This window comes from Dromaius novaehollandiae, chromosome 1 (genome assembly GCF_036370855.1).
Source record: "Dromaius novaehollandiae isolate bDroNov1 chromosome 1, bDroNov1.hap1, whole genome shotgun sequence".
Taxonomy (NCBI): Eukaryota; Metazoa; Chordata; class Aves; order Casuariiformes; family Dromaiidae; genus Dromaius; species Dromaius novaehollandiae.
In genome coordinates, this window is record NC_088098.1 from 117,443,419 (window position 1) to 117,461,011 (window position 17,593).

Genomic DNA, 17,593 nt, shown 5'->3' on the forward strand with positions numbered 1-17,593 from the left:
AAGCAGTTTAAAAAAAAAAATTTTTTTTGTTCCTCTTTCCCATTCTTAAATGCTAAGATTTAATAGCCAGAGTATAAAAAATAATTACTCCATTTTATGCAATTGTAGACATTCTTGTCTGTCTTTTACCATCTTTCAATATTTACGAAGTTCCTGAGCTATTTTCTGTGACAGGGAATTTGTGGATTAACTCTATTTTTGTGTTTAGGGGAGTCAAATTTAAATTAGTTTCAGTTTCTTCTACTGGCCCTTTATTCTAATGTAATGTGAGAGGCTAAGGTTATGAGATAGATACTAATCAAAGATACAAGTCTTTCATAATACAAAGTAAAAAGAATTCTTGTAAATTTTAAGAAATGTAATTTAGAACATTTAGGAAATGTAATGTTACACAATAATACTCAACTTATGTCTATGTGCCTCTTGCTTTTTTGATCGTTTCTTCTGTGCATTGAACAGTCCCAGCCCTTTCTGTCTCCTTCACATGCTCATCTCCATATAATTTTGGCTTGTCCCTGAACAGTATTGTCTACCTTAAAAATAGGATGATCCATAAAATGCACATTATTTGAAGAATGAGGCACAAGTAATTTTATATGAGCTTTTTACTAGCCATAATTTGTTGTATCTTTATACCTTCAAGTGTTTTTTTCTCTCTTGATGGCTTTTGCTCATGAAGCAGAAGTTTGCATTGAGCTTCTGCTGTTGCTCCATACTTTTACAGAAATGGTTTTGATTAGTTTAGTATCAGTTTGAATATGGGAGATGATTTCCATTTTTTTTCTTTAAATTTTATTCTAGTTTAGCAGCACAGATCTAAAATCCTTTCCAAAACAGTTAATTTTGTGACTTAACAGTCTGGTTCTGCTTTTTTGTAGGTCTGTTTTAGTCTGAAGGTTTTTAAGATTTTAAGTACCAGTTTATGGAATGCATGTGATTCGTAATGTAATTATTTTTATATACGTTACTTGAAGTTCTAGTTTGAATTAACAGTAGAACACTGGTGTGAACAGCTCTTTATGAAGCTCATTTGCTTAAATTTCTTATTTAAGTTGCATTTAATTCTGTTGGTTAATAACATTCCATCGAACTACAACATGCTCCTCTATTTAAGTATTATAAAGCATAACTTTTTGTGACCAAAACATTAGTTCTTTGAAAATAAATCTTCTGATATTTTATTTGTACATTTGATACTAACTTCAGTTTTTCTGTTTGTTTGGGAAAGCCCAGATTGTATATACTTGATATGTAGTCTAAGGATCTTTTTCCACATTACCTATTTATATTTCCAACCAATGATTCAATGTGTAAAACAACTTTTTAGTATTTGTAGCATTTATTCTACAACAGCTTTTCCCAGATTAAATGGATATTATTGTAGTGTGATATATTTTTAAAAATACTCTCTTTCTTCCTAGGCTGTGGACATATCTACAGCTATGAATGATCGAGCAGTGGCTCAGAAAAGGCTTAATGAGAATACATTTGATTTAGAGGCCATGTGCATGTTAAATCGTGCACAGGAACAGGTATGTTGTTCTTTTTTTGTTGACATTTTAATGAAGTTAGAGTAAATTTTTTCCCTCTAAACCAGCTGATTTTCTTAAATTTTTATAGATTTTTGGAAATTTAAGTTCATGGGCACACATTTAAAAGTTCTGCCTTAAATTTATACTTCATAATGCTAATTTTGGGGGGACCAAGAACCACAAACTTAGGGTTAACATGCTTTGCTTTTCTGAGTATCTGTTTACAAATGAGTGTTCATGGATGTAGCACTAAATATAGATGAGAGAATAAATGGGTATTACTGAGAAACAACAGAGATTTGAGAGGAAGAATATGCACATTTTTATTTTGGTCTTGTTTTGCAGATCGACGCCTGGGCTCAGTCAAACTCCATACCTGGTCAGTTCACAGGAAGTACTGGAGCACAAATATTGTCCTCAGATGAATTGACCAACAGTGGTCCCCAAGCATGGATTAGAAAGGTAGAAGTTACGCAGACATATTTGTCTAAATATCTTACACTTAATACCAGTGAAAATACTGGAAAATACAGAAAATGTTCCTTAAACATTAATAACCTATGGCAATGCATGTGTCAAATACAACAGGTTCAGTTAAATCAATGTCTTTGTTCAATTTAGATATTTGCTGCTGCTGTGTTCATTTTGTTGTGTGTTAAGGTGTTGATCATGACACTTCAAATCTAATATCTAGAGTACTGAAATAAGATATGCGTCTGGTATTTGAGTAAAATTGGTTTGTACATACTGTTACCTTACACTGAAATGACATTCACGATGTTGGTATGGTTGCAGTGGTAGGCCCATCACTACTTTTACGGGATCGGGACAGATCAGGCAAGGTTTGATCCTGATGTCATTGAAGTCAATGATCTTTTGGCATTAACTTCAATGAACCAAGTCCCAAACTGCTGTTCTGTTTGACTTTGTTCTATCCAATTACTACTTTGCCTCTATTTACATCACCAGTGTTTTCTGGGAGCCAAGTATTTCGAGTATTAAAACAGGAGTTGCAGTTGGGTCAATAAGTTTAATGTCATCATGCACTGAAATAGTTACCTCTTACTGAAGAGTATTACTGGCTTTTTATTGGGGTGTGATGCGTCATACGTACATGCGTTTTTTATAAGTTTAATAATTCATGCTTCATCTTTGAAAATGAATGCTGAACTTGTTCTTTTTGAAGAAGTAGAACTGAGGAATTCAAGCAATAGCCATCTTTTAGGCAAAAGAATAATGAGTTACAGTGATTGTTCTCACAAATAATGCAGTTGAGTACAGGCTGTATTTGCTTTTGCTTCCAGAATCCAGTGTTAAGACAGCCCTCAAACCTAGCAGGTTAGATTTTAGACTTAGGTAGAATTTTCCACAAAATCTGATGTAAACTGAACAAGAAGTCTGGAATTATGACATCCTAAAACCAGAAATATGTACCAAGATTGACTAACTTGTTTTTCCACTTTATAGCCAAGATCCAAGTTATGTGCTAGATGGAAACCTTTTGGGCTTTTTCAGTATTAATACTGAGCATAGAAGTTAATTATAAGAAGTTACAATTTTTATTATAAAGTCTGATTTTAACAATTACTGACTTTTGATTTTGAAACAAAATGTTGGCTTCAGTGGTTACAATAATTGTCTGTGGCAGAGAAACTTAGAAATGTAAAGTACTCAGGGAGATGTATTGGTGAGAAAAGGAGAACTTTTCCACGAAGAGACTTGTGAAAGAGATCAGCAAACCCTACTGCAGGGTCTGTTTGGAGGTTCTCCCTTTCTGCATGCCTCAAATGCTTCTGAAGATGAGGGGAAGGGAGAATGTCCCCGTGATCATCTCTTTTCCAAGCCCCCTCTTCTCATCCAGTTTTCCTTCCTTGAGGCTCTCTGGTCTTCTGCGCCTTGCAGTAACAGGACCGTCTGCTAACAAAATACACTGAGTGGAGAAGGCAAGTGTGTTTTCCCTCAGTCTTTTAACTTCAGCCTTTATTGTCATTTGCTCCCCTAAAATGCTTTATAGGGAGAAAAATGAGAGAAGTCTGTTGTCTGGCTTGTGGACATGACTGTTGTGAGGAGCAGAAATGTGTTTGAACATTTTGATGAATCTAGAAATGAGAAGTGAGCCAGCGGAAGCACTTCCATCCTTCCCATAGCTGTAAATATGTAGTGGTTTGCAGTAGTAGATGTCCTCCCTAGGAAGTATCATGTGGTTTTTCAGAGAGGAGGCTGCTACTGTAAACAACAGAAGAGTTGCTGGGTGAAGAAGACGGGGACACAGTCCTCTTTCCTGCTCTGGCATTCCTCAGCTTGACTTCTTTTGCTCTTTCCAGGTTCCATATTTGCACGAACATTGCCATCAAACTTATGAGATGACAAGTAGTAACAGTTATGCACCCTCTACAAAATGCATTAGGGACTAAGCAAGACTCTTCCTCTGTTTAGGAATGGTGGGGCCTGTGAAAGCCTTCACAAAACTTAGAGTTGAACTTAGCGTGGAATCACATCCCATGATTAGAGGATGATTTCACAGAAAAAGGTGCAGTAGGGATAATGGGTTATGAATGCATGTTATCTTTCTCAGCGACATGAATACACACCAACCATGAAATGCAAAGTACAGGTTGTATTTCTCAGGCACTTGAAGTAGTTCAACTTTCTTCCAGTCAATTATGTGACGTACGGCACTGAGAAATCAAACTTGCGCTCCCTTTTTCATCCTAAGAAAAGAATTTATCTTGCTGTCATAAAAAAAATATTTTTAATTTTCATCTGCTAGTAGGGCTGTTGGGTTTTTGGAGGGTTTTGGGGGGTATGTAGTATGTGTAAATTAATGCACACTTCTGACTAAAAATGTAGTTGAGGTGTTTCACTTAGGATATTGCCATAAGCTCTACAGAGGACTTTTGGACGTGCAGTCTTTAGCAGAAACAGACTAAATGTGGACTAGGTATTTGGATATCAGTAAACGTAGAATTAGAATATGTATGTACACAGACCTTGGACTTGACAGAGATATCTAAGTAACAAAATTTAAGAGCGGTGGCAAGAAGGGAAAACAATTAAAATACTTATGGAGCTAGTTCGATGAGTGCAGTCTTCGCTTTGCATTTCCTGGATTTCGGTATTTCTTTTTACTTTTAAGAAGTTTTCTGGAGAGGTAATATGTACTCAAGCCAAAACACGTCTGCAGTTTCAACTTCATCTCAAAGTTTTGAGGGATTCAGTTATGGGTATGGATTAATGTGACAGATTTGAATAATTGATATACCAATTAGAAGTATGGTTTGTTTGTTGTTTAAAATTAATGTGCTAATTTATGATGTTTATGCATAGGGTTATGAGCAGTATTCTTAAAGAAATAATATGCTGTTAGGTTTCCATTAAAACAGATTTATGACCAGTATTATCTTTTTCTTCTGAAAAGTGGTTTCTGTTTCAGTTTATCATCATTGGTGTAATCAGTTCACAAATACAATTTATTTGTTCTGGAGGCTGTTTTTTGGTGGTTTTTTTTTTTTTTTTTTTTTTTTTTTTGTTACAAATATACTATACTGCTGTAAGTAAATGAGGAAGAAATCAAGTTGTTTTTTTTTTTTTTTTTTTTTTTTTTTCCTCCAAGCAAATTCTGTTGAGGTCTACTTACGCAGGCTTTTCCAGAGTCACCGCTTTTTTTTCCAGATTGATCAGCTTAAGTACTATAGCCCAAGCTTACTTTCCAAAACAGTATTTTTACACCATTTTAGATGCACAGGGTAATGTTTGGGATTTCTTTGCTTCATTTAGTTGTGCTGAAGCATGGCATATGGTTTTACAATGGCCTTCACAATACTGTGTTTTGTGTGGCAAGTTCTGAAAAGGTATATCTTCCAGTCTAGCCATAGCAGATGAGTAAAAGTCATGCCAACAATGGAGACAAAGCTAAGTCTTATGACGATCACTTCCACAAGGACTGGCATGCGTCTTGCCAAGCTGATCTTCTGACAAGGCAGCCTGTCAAGTTGTTCATATGCTCATTGCCTTACATGATACAGTGAGCTGTATTTGGAAAAGAAGGCCAGGTGGCAAGGCAAATCAACCATACATTGGTTATATTAGACTGGCTCCCTGTTGGGCCCTTGAAAGGGACCATCTATACTTCAACTATTCCTCAGCTTGCTTTCCGCTTAGTTTTCACTGATCCAATGCAAAACCTGCAAACAAAAATCCTGATGCTGTTAGCGAACATAAGGCATTTGAGGGGTTTCTTCTGAAAATTATTCTCCCCCTTGTATTAGGGAATGTATGTGGCTGCTGCTAAGAGCGCCACAGTTGAATGCAAAACTCAACTGCTCTGCTAAGAGTTTCACCAAATAAAGATGCATGTTTCTGGTTCTCGAATCAGAGCTTTGGAGTCAGTCTTGAAGTAATCTTTAAGACAGCCCATTGAACTGCAGCTGAGACTGTTCACCTGGCAGCCTTTAAGGCTTGGTTGTCTTTTGCTAAATGAAATATTGCTGAAAAGAAAGAAACCTGCTTTGTGTCAAAACTTAAGTTTTTAATGCCATGTCAGCCTTGTGAGAAAGAATTGATATTTTATTTTCAAAGCGCAACAATTGATCACGTATTTAAGAATCTCTCAGATAATTATGGCTTTAATATTTGTGACATTGCAGGTGCTTTTTTAATAGATAGCTCTACTCAATACTGTATGCTGTCTTTACTGCAGAGATAGCTGTTGCAGTTAAATAATGGTGATGGTCTCACTTGTGTTGTCTTTCAGCAGAAAGCTGTAAAATCATATTTCAAGTGCCTTTTTTGTTTAAGCCCTTAAATGCTAATCCAGGCATTGCAGATTTGTTTTGATGCTGATGCTGACTTCTTTTTTCTTCCTGAATTTGTTTCACTCCTCAGAGGCATAGTTTTGCTTAAAAATACTGAAAACCTTCTTAAGTGATCAGGTTTTACTATATGTAGCCTTCTTTTTAAAAAGAAGAGAAGTTGACCCAAGAATGTGGCTTATTAGTTGTCTTCACTTGCTGGCAGAAGGAAAGTGTGCTTTATTTGGCTTACCTTTCATGGAATTTAGAGTGCAGAAGATGAGAAAAATGACATTAAATTTTCATGCTGACTTACTCAAATTTGGATTAGCGAATGAAAGATAACAGTTACTTTCTCAGTAATTAATTCATTCTGATAACAGTAACCAAGTACTGAGAAACCTAGGGTTTACTGTGTTAAATAGAAGTCAGTCTGTTATCTTCCTAATGGGCCAGATCTGCAAGGGTACTTATGCTGTTAAATACCTTTGTGGGACTCAGCCTTTTATGATTTCTAAAAAGTGAAAAGAAATTTATATCTTGTTCCTGTGTTTTTGTTAGTATTTCTAATATTTTTATATTTTGAAATTTCATTATAAACAAAAGTATTTTTTACCCGTACCCCATTAGATCATGGGTAAGTAAATTTTATTGTCATCAAATGAGGAGGAAAAAAAAAGGCAAAGAGAAATATAATTGAACTGGTGGCATTAGAGAGTCCTATTTGTCTTATTCTCAATAACAAGTTAAAAAAGCCTGCTGCGGGCCTTTTTTTGCTTTATTCATAACCTGAATCAAAATAGACTGCTCTAGGCCCCTTTCATACTAGTACCAGAGTTACTTTGTCTGATCTTTAGTGTGATGCACAAGCACAGCTGATAGTTTTGTGATGAAACAAAATTAATTCCCTTCTAATTCTGTCTTGTCTCGGTTCTGTTGTGCAAGTCTAAGAGTCAGTGTAATCTGGAAAAAAAAATCCTACTAAAGTTATCAGATAGGATTTTGAGTTCCCACATGAAACAGTGATTTTTATTTTTTTTAATAAATGCACTTCAGAATTTAGAACTTTTTGCTTCCTAGATGTGGGATTTGTTCAGGCTCTGATAATTCCTTTATAGGAACTCAGTGCTTTAGTTTTAAACTACGAGTAGCAGTATTTTGATTCTATTCTCCTTCCTCTTTCTATACCACCTCTGACCCCCAAAGCTAGTATATTTGCAGGTGTAATGAGAAAGCCATGTAATATTAAAGTGACCTCATCAAGAAATTGCGCTGTGTTTCGTTTGTGAACTGAATGCACATTGGTGATAATGAAACAGATGTTGATACTGAAAATTCTATCATTGCAAAGCAGGTACAAAAGAGGAATCGGAACCCAGGGTGACATTGACTGGGGTTTGTATCATTCTCGGCATGCTTGCCCTATTCTTATGAGAGGTTCCTGGAAAAGAGAGGGGAGGATGAAAATGGAAGTAAGTAAAAGCCATTCTAGGTGTATAGATTGAGGCAGTTCGTATCAAACAAGCTGATTGTCTCTGTGTACACACAAACTGCATGGTCTGCACCAGTGAAAAAAAAATCAAACTGGAGAGGTGGCTTAGCCTCTCTACTCTTCCATCAGAGCACCTTGTTATTAAATGCAGCATCCAGTTGCATGATTGATAGGTACTTTATTGTTTAATAGGTAAATATTTGGAGAAGTCTTACCACAATCTTCAGGATTTTTTTCATTTAACGCCATGAATACTGGGGATTACACACACACGCACACACACACACACACCATTAGTGTGTGTCAGTTACTGATGCTGAAAAGTTAATCCCCTTAGAAATCCGTTATCTGCAGTTTCTGCAGAAGTAAGACTTCTGGTTTTGTTTACATATGAATCGAAACCAAGGAACTACCATTTTTTTTCCAAATCTTGGAAATGCTTACTTGTGCAAGCACAACTCAAAATAAAATAAAGGAAAAGTGTTCTATTAGTTTGTTTTGGTAGTAAGTAAATTTTCTACAAAATATTAGACATTGTATCATCTGATCTACTATGCAAAATAACTGACGGACTTACCAGTGCCAGTGTGTAAACTTGTATATTTTAAGACAAGCAGTTCTTTGCTGTGATGGAAATGATTGACTTACTTACTTGGGTCAGTGGGTGGGGCAGAAGAGAGATGATAGTTCACAGAATAACCTGTGAACTTTCACCCCTCTATATGGAAACTTGTTTCAGGGTCAAATCCTTGTAGCTGCCTTCTTGCCACGGTCAATGCCAGCCCTACTATTCACAACACTGCGGCCATCGAGGCCTAGGTACGTAAACATTTAAGGAGTTTTTAAAGTTCTTTACATCAAAACAGATTTTTAAAATTTCTGTTTATAAGCTTTCAGCATTTAACAACTATTATGTTAATGATGATTTGAAACAATGTGACGACTACTGCTGCTAAACTGTGTGGCTAAGCGCCTTTTTTCCTTAAAAGAAAAACCTGTATCTGTTTCATGTGGAATTTCAGAGTAAAACTTGAATGTGCAACTGCTGTATAATAAAATGGGAAACTTTTTTATATATATTTAAAATACGCCTAAACACTATTTGAATGTCATTACTAAATGTGCTTGTATTTTGTTCAATAACTAGGTACACTTGGCACAAATGTTGCCAGTTAAACAGTTAACACTGCCTCCTTTCACAAGATGAGAAGAGACACATTGGAACCAAAGTAGTGTGTTTAAAAATAAACGGTTATCATTTTATTAAATACGTACGTCTGAAATGGGTCACTTGCCACTTTTGAATTAAAGGATTGCATTAAAATTTTAAGTTGTTCTTTTTTGAAACTATTGATTTGTGTCTTGTGTGTTTGCGTGAATTCTGGTTTATACAAGATGCTAATGTATATAAAGCTAAGGTGTATTCATTTGAATTGAATCTGTGAAACATTGTTAGAAACATTTTTGGAAGCTCCAACTTACTTTTTTAAATCCCAGTGCTAACTTTAGGACTTGTTTTACTTTTTTTTTTCTGGATAGGATCAGTTCTTAAGAGCAGCCCCTGTAACTGGAGGAATGGGAGCTCAACTGATGAGAAAAATGGGCTGGAGAGAAGGAGAAGGGCTGGGAAAAAACAAAGAAGGCAGCGTGGAGCCTATTATGGTTGATTTTAAGACGGATCGGAAAGGTAAGCCCTTCTGTAAATGTTTTATGGCTGTATGAACACATTTGTGTCTTCTTTTTAAAGATAGAAAAAAGCTTATTACTTGAGAGTTATTTTGCTTAGATACAGTTTTACCGTAAAAGTAAACAGAATGACATAAATGGTTTTGATACTGTTTTTTCAAGACCTGGATGATTTGTATGTGGGCTTGTCCTTATGTCTGCATACTCTTCCAGAAGTTCTTAAACTTTTCCTATCCTTCTTCCACCTTAAAAAGTGCTTCTCAATGGCTCTTAAGTGAAGGATATGCTTCAGTTGGCTGTATGGAGAAAGAAAGGACAGAGAAATTAGTTGTGGACCCATCTGTTCTGTGTGAACTCTTAGAGAAGGTGTCTAAAGCAGGAATGAGGCAGGATAGAAGATGGAGCATTTAATCAGCTTTAAAATGGGGGGAAGGACAGAAATAAGAGCTGGGAGCTACAGAGCTGAGTTACTACTGGCTTTCAGCTGAAGTCTTGAATAGACTGTCATACAGATTTGTAGGTCTTCCAAATGGATTCTGTGTGCTTTTTTTATCTATCTGTTTTCACCACTATTCCATCTCCTAATTTGATCCTGCCTCAGGTACCTCTGCTCAACAACAGTGGCGTTTCTGTGCTTGCTTCTAGCAGCTCCTTTGGCAGTCTTTCCTCCCCTTACTTATGTAAGTCATGTCCCTAGGTGGAGAACTGTTGCACTTACCTCATTTGATTCAAGAGATTTAGCTTTTTCCTTAAAGGGCAGCATGGTTTATATGATTGGCCATCTTCCCAGCACGTTCAGCAAGAGTTCTGTTTTCGGAGTGCGTGTTAATGAAAATTTTCCATCTGGAATACATACATAAATTCTAAATGTTTCAAATACAAGCTGCAACATTTCAGCAGTCATGATTTTGCCCTTAATTGTTCTATTGTGTGTGTTATCAAAACAAAGACTTCAACACTGACTGCAGGAAAACAAATACTTGTGGTGTCCCAAATACTAAAAAAAATCGGGAACCTTTAGTATATTAAGTAGATCACATTAAAGCATGAAATGCTTTTAGCTATTGGGTTTTATTAACTTCTGTCAATGCTTATAGCTGAATTCAGGAAAAAAGACTATATAAATACAAATATGTGAAGTTTATTTACAGAGATGGAGTCGGAGAAATCTTTGGGGGGCCAAAATTACTAGCTCTCATTAGAGAGATAACTCAGTATGGTTATGCTGACTGCTCTGTAGCAGTGAAATATTAACTTAAACAGAATTTGAATATTAAATGAAAGAGGTAGAAAATGAGAAATTTTACCTAAGTTATTTAAAAAAAAATCCAGTGCTTTCTAAATTTTAAAGACCTCCTAGTAGCCTTGTTTTATAAATAGAGAAGTGCAGCAGTCTCCAAGTACATAGTACAGGCACTTTGATTTTATACAGTGATTAAAATTGCTTTTCAGCTGTTCATTTCTCCAGTGCAACCTTTCCATTTAAAGAAAAATAACTGACATAACGTGGTAACAGAGTGACTGGCAAGAAAGCTTTCTTTGAAAAATGTTTTCATTGTGACTTAGTTACTGTGATCTTTGTAGGGCTGTCTTGTAAAGCTCTCACTGCTGGTAAGAATTCCTTCAGTTTAGCTTGATTAGTATCAGTCAAAGGAAAGAAGTCAATAATAAGTCAGTTCGAGTATTATTTTCTCAAGCAGCTGGCATAACATAGTGGCGGATTTTCATCGTAAGAGGAGGGAGAATTGGCTCCATTGGCACATGTTGCTTGTTCCTTCTTGTGTAATAGGGAAGGAGTAGCGTTGCTGCACAACCCATGGACATTCTGAACATTTATGAATGTTTTAGTGATACACAGCTGTCATAGTTCAAGTTTTTGGTAGTAAAAGTGTGTTCCAGGATCTTTATGTGGTTTCTGGTACAAATCTCCTTAATGTCTGCAGAACTTGATATTTAAGTTCCAAAGATCAAGCCCTAAGGTCTGAGCTAGGATCAGGACCTCGTTGTGCTGGGCATTCTGTGACAGATAGTTGTCTCTCTCTGCTTCAGAAAGTGTGGTCTTCCATAAGATGGAAGAGAAATTAGATGGAATTAAAGGGCACCTATTCCTGGCATATGATGGATTCATCTGTAAATACTGATAACCTGAGAGATGTCCTGGTTTTGCTTTGATTTCATCCTTTTTCTTTTTCCAAATTTCATTCTCATCGTATAGAGAATCTGTCTAATCACTTCCACAAAATACGTAAAAAATATTTTGCACTGATAAAGAATACTTAATTTGGGGCCAACCAAGCATACGTTATAAAGAGGCAATCTCCATTATGAAGAATCAACATGCTTTTTGAAGAAGCAGCTGAACAAGGATTATACATTTATGATGAGTAGCTGAAAAACTGCTTGATATGACGCTATTCTTAACGCTCTGTGTATAAACAGTCAAATTTTATGAAGTTTTGTGTAAAGTATTAAAGACCCTTGATTGAAATGAATGGTTGGGAAATAACTACTACCAACACCTATATGCCAATGAAAGTTGGGCTGAAATTTTATCTAAAAGGAGTCTGTTCTATTAAAAAAAAGAAAAGAAAAGAAAAACACACCAATTACTATTTTTTTAAACCCATTTTAGAACTTGTTCCCAAAATAAAAAACTAGATATGGGAATGAGGAGTTTGTTAAAGAGTTGCTCAGTAGGCTGTACCAAGACATGAACCACAAGATTGTCAACCCTTGCTATGGCTTTCCATCAGACCCTGTTTTTTCTGGATACTGGGTCAGATCTGTAGTCCTCTTACAGCCAAAGCATTTTGGCATTGAAACCAAACTCTTCTTGAGCTTTGCTTTGAGCTAGTAAGTTGTTGGTTGCTTCTGCTCAAAGAAGCTCAGTCAGTCTGCTCTCCCATGAAAAGCAAAGCTTATCATACTCTGTTGCAGCTTTTTCTGAGAGTGTCTCATGAGCTGCCCAGAACCAGATATGGAACATATGTGTCAGAGAGTGGCACTGTTGCAACAGTGAGGGAGATGCAGCATTAATGCAGATGAATGCTGTCAGAGTGCTTTCTTTAGAGAAAGCCTGCTTATTTTGGATATAAGTACTTTCAGTAAGAAAAAAGAAGAAATGAACTTTGTTTTGATTGGTATCTTTGGAGGTTTAATGCCACTTGGAAAGTCCCTGTTTAAGAGGTATGAATCTTAGGATGAAAGTGTGGTAAGGAGGGAAGGTTTTTCTTTTAAAGCAAAACCAAAAAAAGCCAACAACAAAAAAGCTGAAGGAACAGGAAGAAACTGGAAACAAATGCCCATCTTCCTCTATTAATTCACCAAAGCCAGGAACAGAGACAAATTGAGGTAAGAAACAAAGAAAATAACATATAAGGATTGAAGTCAGAGAAATTCTGAACAGTGGGTCAGATATTTTGTTTACGTGTGTTTAAGGTAAGGGCAAAAAGTGAATTGGAAGAAACTTGAGTCTCTTTATAAACATTTGCATTGCTATTGGCAGTTGGTACATTTTACCGTTTACTTCTGTAAGATTAAAAAAAGATAAAAGAGAAGTCTAGTTTGTAGTATGTTTTGCAGTGACTTTAACAAGAACTTGTGTTTGTTATATTACTTTGGAGCCTGACTGCATGTTTTATAGCTACTTTATATTCAGATGTGATTGAAATCACTGTAATTAGGCTATGAACTCGGATGTAAAGGAAAAATAATTGAGTATTGTAAAATAGAGAGCACACATTGTAAGCAAACCACTGTGGTTAATATTCCCTATGATAAAAGGGCACACTAGTTGCACTTTTTACTATTTAAGAGGAATACTTCATATTGTCAGTATGTTAGAGGCAAACTGTTGGATAGTGGATAGCTTTTGAGTTGCACAGCACAGGTAAATAAATACTGGATGAGATTTTTTTAAGTTTATCTTCTGTGTTTTCACAAAGCGGGCATGGAAAACCAGGTGATTACCGACTTGCATAAAACTATGCCAGCTAGCTAGTTAAGCATCTTAATGGAGCAGTTGAGAAGGTCATGCATGGCATGGAGGGGGAGAAAAAGTGCTGAAAGAAAGGGAGGTTTGGAAGACTTTTGAAAAGATGGTTGTCTTTCTACCCGTTAGTGCTTTACTGATGAGAATACAGAAATCAGGTGAGAATTCTAAATATGAACTTGATTCATGTTTTGTTTAGGGCTTGTTGCTGTGGGAGAGAAGGCACAAAAGAGATCTGGACATTATAGTGTGATGAAGGATCTTTCAGGTGAGATTTCTACTTGTTCAAAAAAAAAAAAACTCATTTAAAATGATTGCTCTGATAGAAACACTGAAATTTCACATACATTTACATTTAATCCTTAAGGTAAACATCCAGTTTCTGCATTGATGGAGATCTGTAACAAAAGAAGATGGTCACCACCTGAATTTGTGTTGGTGGATGATAGTGGGCCTGATCATCGCAAACATTTTATTTTTAAGGTGAGTTTGAACTTCTTTGTTTGCTGTTGGGTTTCTCTATTAAAACATGATATTAAATTCATCTTTATGTATTTCAGTGGTAGCTGGGGTGTGCTGAGCAATGTCTCAGTGCTAAAATTTGAGTCTTGTTTCTGCAGAGTTACATGCTAAATCAGATCTCTCAAGCAAGTAATCTGTAAAGAAACTGTGATGTTATTTCACTTCTTATTTAAATTATTAACCTATGTTGAATCATATTCTTGCTTCTTACTTGCAGGTATAGTGTTGGGTTTCTACTGTTGTAAAAATGGTAGCAAGATTTAGCTGTTCTTGTCCTTTAGTTACCTTAGAATGCAGGCTTTCTTTTCTCGTGTAATATCTCGCATTAACAGTTATCATTTGGAAACAGTTATTTGTACTTACAGACCAGAAGTGGATTTTGTCTACCCCAAGAAGAATTATATACCGAATGTGCTAAAAAAGAGCTCTATGTAGTGCTGCCCCGGAAATAGAAATAAAGAGAACTAACACTTTTTTTCTCCTCTCCTAAACAGGTTAGAGTCAATGGAAATGAATATAGGCCTACTTTTGCCAGCCTTAATAAGAAGCATGCTAAAGCCACAGCAGCAACTGCGGCTCTCCAAGCGATGGGACTTGTACCAAAGGAAAGCATGGCTACTACCACCATGTTTAGGAGTGCCTCACACCGCTAGATATTGTTTTTTATATTGACATTATTTCAGATAATTTTACTCTGCACAAAAATGGTATTTGCCCTTTCATGTTGTAAATACATTGGCAATTCCCACGTTGTAAAAACTGTACAGACACCTTCAGGTTTTTCTTTTGTACCATCAAAATGTATTTAAATCATACTTAGTTTTTGGTATGTTTATATTGTTTACATTAGTGATGTAATTATTTCTTAAATGACTAAAATCAGACAACAGACTCTGGAGGCATCAGTAATCTAAACCCTTGTTTTAAAACTCATGCAATTTCTCTTCGATATGGAATGTTAACACTTTCATACTGTTTTGTACTATGCTGCAGTTTTCCCTGGTCTTGGTAAAGCTACTCTTGCACTTTTGCCTACAGCTGGTAAAAGGCCATGCAGCTTACCTTAGTCTCTTCGGGGCTGGCGTGTACTGCTGGACAGATACCGGGCCAGTACTGCTACCCCTGTGAGAAAGCAGGCGGTGGTAGCCCTGTTGTACAGTGTTACCGCTGCAGCTTCTCTTTGACATTTGTTTGGGGTTTAACTCAGTGGTGCACCACAACTGGCCATACAGCCCATATTCTAGGACATACATGGTTAGGCAAAAGACTTGCTTTAAGTGGGCGGGCAGATGGTCCAGCGATGGAACTGATGAGACTTGCAATGTAAAAGCATCTCTCCCTGCATGTTCTAAGAAGGGAGATAATGGAGTTGTCTATTCCAAACAAATTAACACACTGCCTGATGTTGATTGTATGAATTTGTGGTTAATGTGAATTTTAAACTCTTAACAAATCTACAACTGGATTTGCAGGGGGGGGGGGGGGGGGATAGAATGATGCTTCAATTGTTGTACCCAACTTGGTCAATAAAGCAGCACAAGTTCATAATCTTAATCACTGGTCAGTAAACAGTAATTAAAAATCTATGCCCGACCAACTTTTTGAAAATACGCCCAGTATAAAAGTATGTATCGTGAAGAATAGCAACAGCTGTTAAGGGTTGCAGAATCCATTCTAGTAATTTGCAGTGTTTCAAAATATTACCAAATTAACTCCTTGGGCTCTAATTTTCTGTAATGGTACTTTGCCTTCAAGGAGACAGCCTGATCCAGAGTTTTGGCTGTTTGATAGTGGAGAGGATGCAAAAAGACTTTTTTTTTCTTTCTTTCTTTCTTTTTTTTTTTTTTTTTAAGATTTAAGAAATATTAGTAATTTAGCTATGTGCACTTTGAATTTGAAAGGAAAGTTTTGGCTGCAAAGAGCATTGTACATCTCTTCGAGATTTGTCTCTGTTATGAGCAGATTGCCAGGATTTATGGCCTGTAGTAGTCCAGATGCTTATTTTTGAAAAGTCTTTTTGAGGTTGTTTCTTATTACATCCACTGACCAAAGCTTCATCTGGAGAAGGAACAAAATATAGTTTGTATACAGTACGCAGTTGCTCTGGCCTACAGTGAATGACCCTTGCAGCAGCAGTAGGAACTTGGAGATGAGGAATTACTAGTACCTCTTCCTCCACGAAGTGAAGTTATTTGTGTGTTCTCTCAACCATTACTGAACAAAGCCTCTTTCTCTGCCCCAAAGGGATGAGTAGCAGTGTCTCATTTTGCATGTGGCATAACGGAGGGACAGAGAAATGTTCTGAATTCTCTACCACATGTTTCCAAGAAATAAGGCCCCTTAGTCTATCAAGCACTCTAGAAATGCCTGAATTAATCATAAGTTTTGTGGATGTAGTTGTCTTTAATTAAACACTTCTTTTCCGTTTGGCTTCTTGCCTTCAGTCTCTGAGTAAAATTGTTGTTAGGTCTCCTTTCCTTCCTTGCTGAAATAATTGGAAGGTGTGTAATAAATGTAAATAGGATGGTAAGCAATGGAAGGGCATACTCTGGGAGAACTGGATGTCACACCTGTCTTAGCTGAAGTCTGGCTCAATGTAATGTACAGCTCAATGTAATTAGCTCAGGATGTGGGAGGCAGCTGTTAATCAGGCTTTTGTTACTGTCTGATTTTGATATACCTAAAACATTATCAGAGATGTTGATTATTCTGTTTAGTCTATGCTGTCCATGTAAGCTCTTGGCTGCGCAATATCAAATCTGGGAACATACAATCTTCTCTTGTACTTGTTAATTTTCGTCTTTTTTTGTCCGTATTCCCCACGTATAATGTAAAGATACATGTGTTATCTCACAGAAGCAAGAAGCAGATTAATTCAATCTGACAGAAGACTCCATTAAAAAAAAAAGGCAAGTTCTGGATTTCATGTCTTAAAAGACATGGTACTGTATGTAGATTTAACCCCTGGTCCTAAGGAAGGCATACAAAAAACAGAATTGAGATCTGTAATACCTTAATTATGACACTTTTTCATTCTGAGGTTTCTGTTCTAGCTTCATTCCTGTTTAGAATGTTACATGAATTTAAAGGTAGTGCAGAGATGTGCTTCTGTTAAGTTTGTAAATTTGAATTGGTTTGAGTATCCTTTGCATGCAGGAATAGACAAGTAGTCATATATTAAAAAGAGCAACTAGGAAACACTCTCTTGGAACCTGGTTATTTGTGCAGCATTTTAGCTGTCTTAAAGGGAAGTAGTTTGGGAGTCCTTCTGGCGGAAGCTGTGATCTGTTTAGCAGTTGAATGTGCTTTTTGCTACAGAAATATTTTTCTAGAAGTAATCTTTCACTGAAAGTGTTTCCAACTTGTTTGTGGTGAAAACGACCATTTTGAAACAGGTGCCCCCAAACCTGTAGCCAGCTTGTACCAAAAATCTTTCTTGGCAGCCTTCTAATTTGTACTTTTTAAATAGATGGGACTGGATGGGTAGGAAAGAAAAGTTCCTGTGCCTCCAAAGATTTGAAATTGCCTCTTCAAGTGCAAAAGCTACATAATGTTTTAACCAACTGCTGAAGCTTCTAGT

The 17,593-nt window shown here is 36.4% G+C and overlaps 1 protein-coding gene across 9 annotated transcripts in view; it reads left to right on the forward strand.

The window, feature by feature from the left end:
• The window catches only part of SON (SON DNA and RNA binding protein), a 42,953-nt gene extending 26,167 nt beyond the window's left edge, over nt 1–16,786 (forward strand). For 4 of the 9 annotated variants that reach the window (XM_064524410.1, XM_026108514.2, XM_064524452.1 and 1 more), the window contains 6 exons: nt 1,422–1,532; nt 1,878–1,994; nt 9,354–9,501; nt 13,691–13,759; nt 13,859–13,974; nt 14,508–16,786. In XM_064524410.1, coding sequence (XP_064380480.1) covers nt 1,422–1,532; nt 1,878–1,994; nt 9,354–9,501; nt 13,691–13,759; nt 13,859–13,974; nt 14,508–14,666 — 720 coding nt within the window. In that variant the 3' untranslated portion in view covers nt 14,667–16,786. Of the gene's footprint in view, nt 1–1,421; nt 1,533–1,877; nt 1,995–7,673; nt 8,634–8,961; nt 9,145–9,353; nt 9,502–13,690; nt 13,760–13,858; nt 13,975–14,507 lie in introns of those variants that run through there. The other 5 variants (XR_010392547.1, XM_064524425.1, XM_064524422.1 and 2 more) reach the window with 5 other exon arrangements.
• Nucleotides 16,787–17,593: the final 807 nt, after the last annotated feature.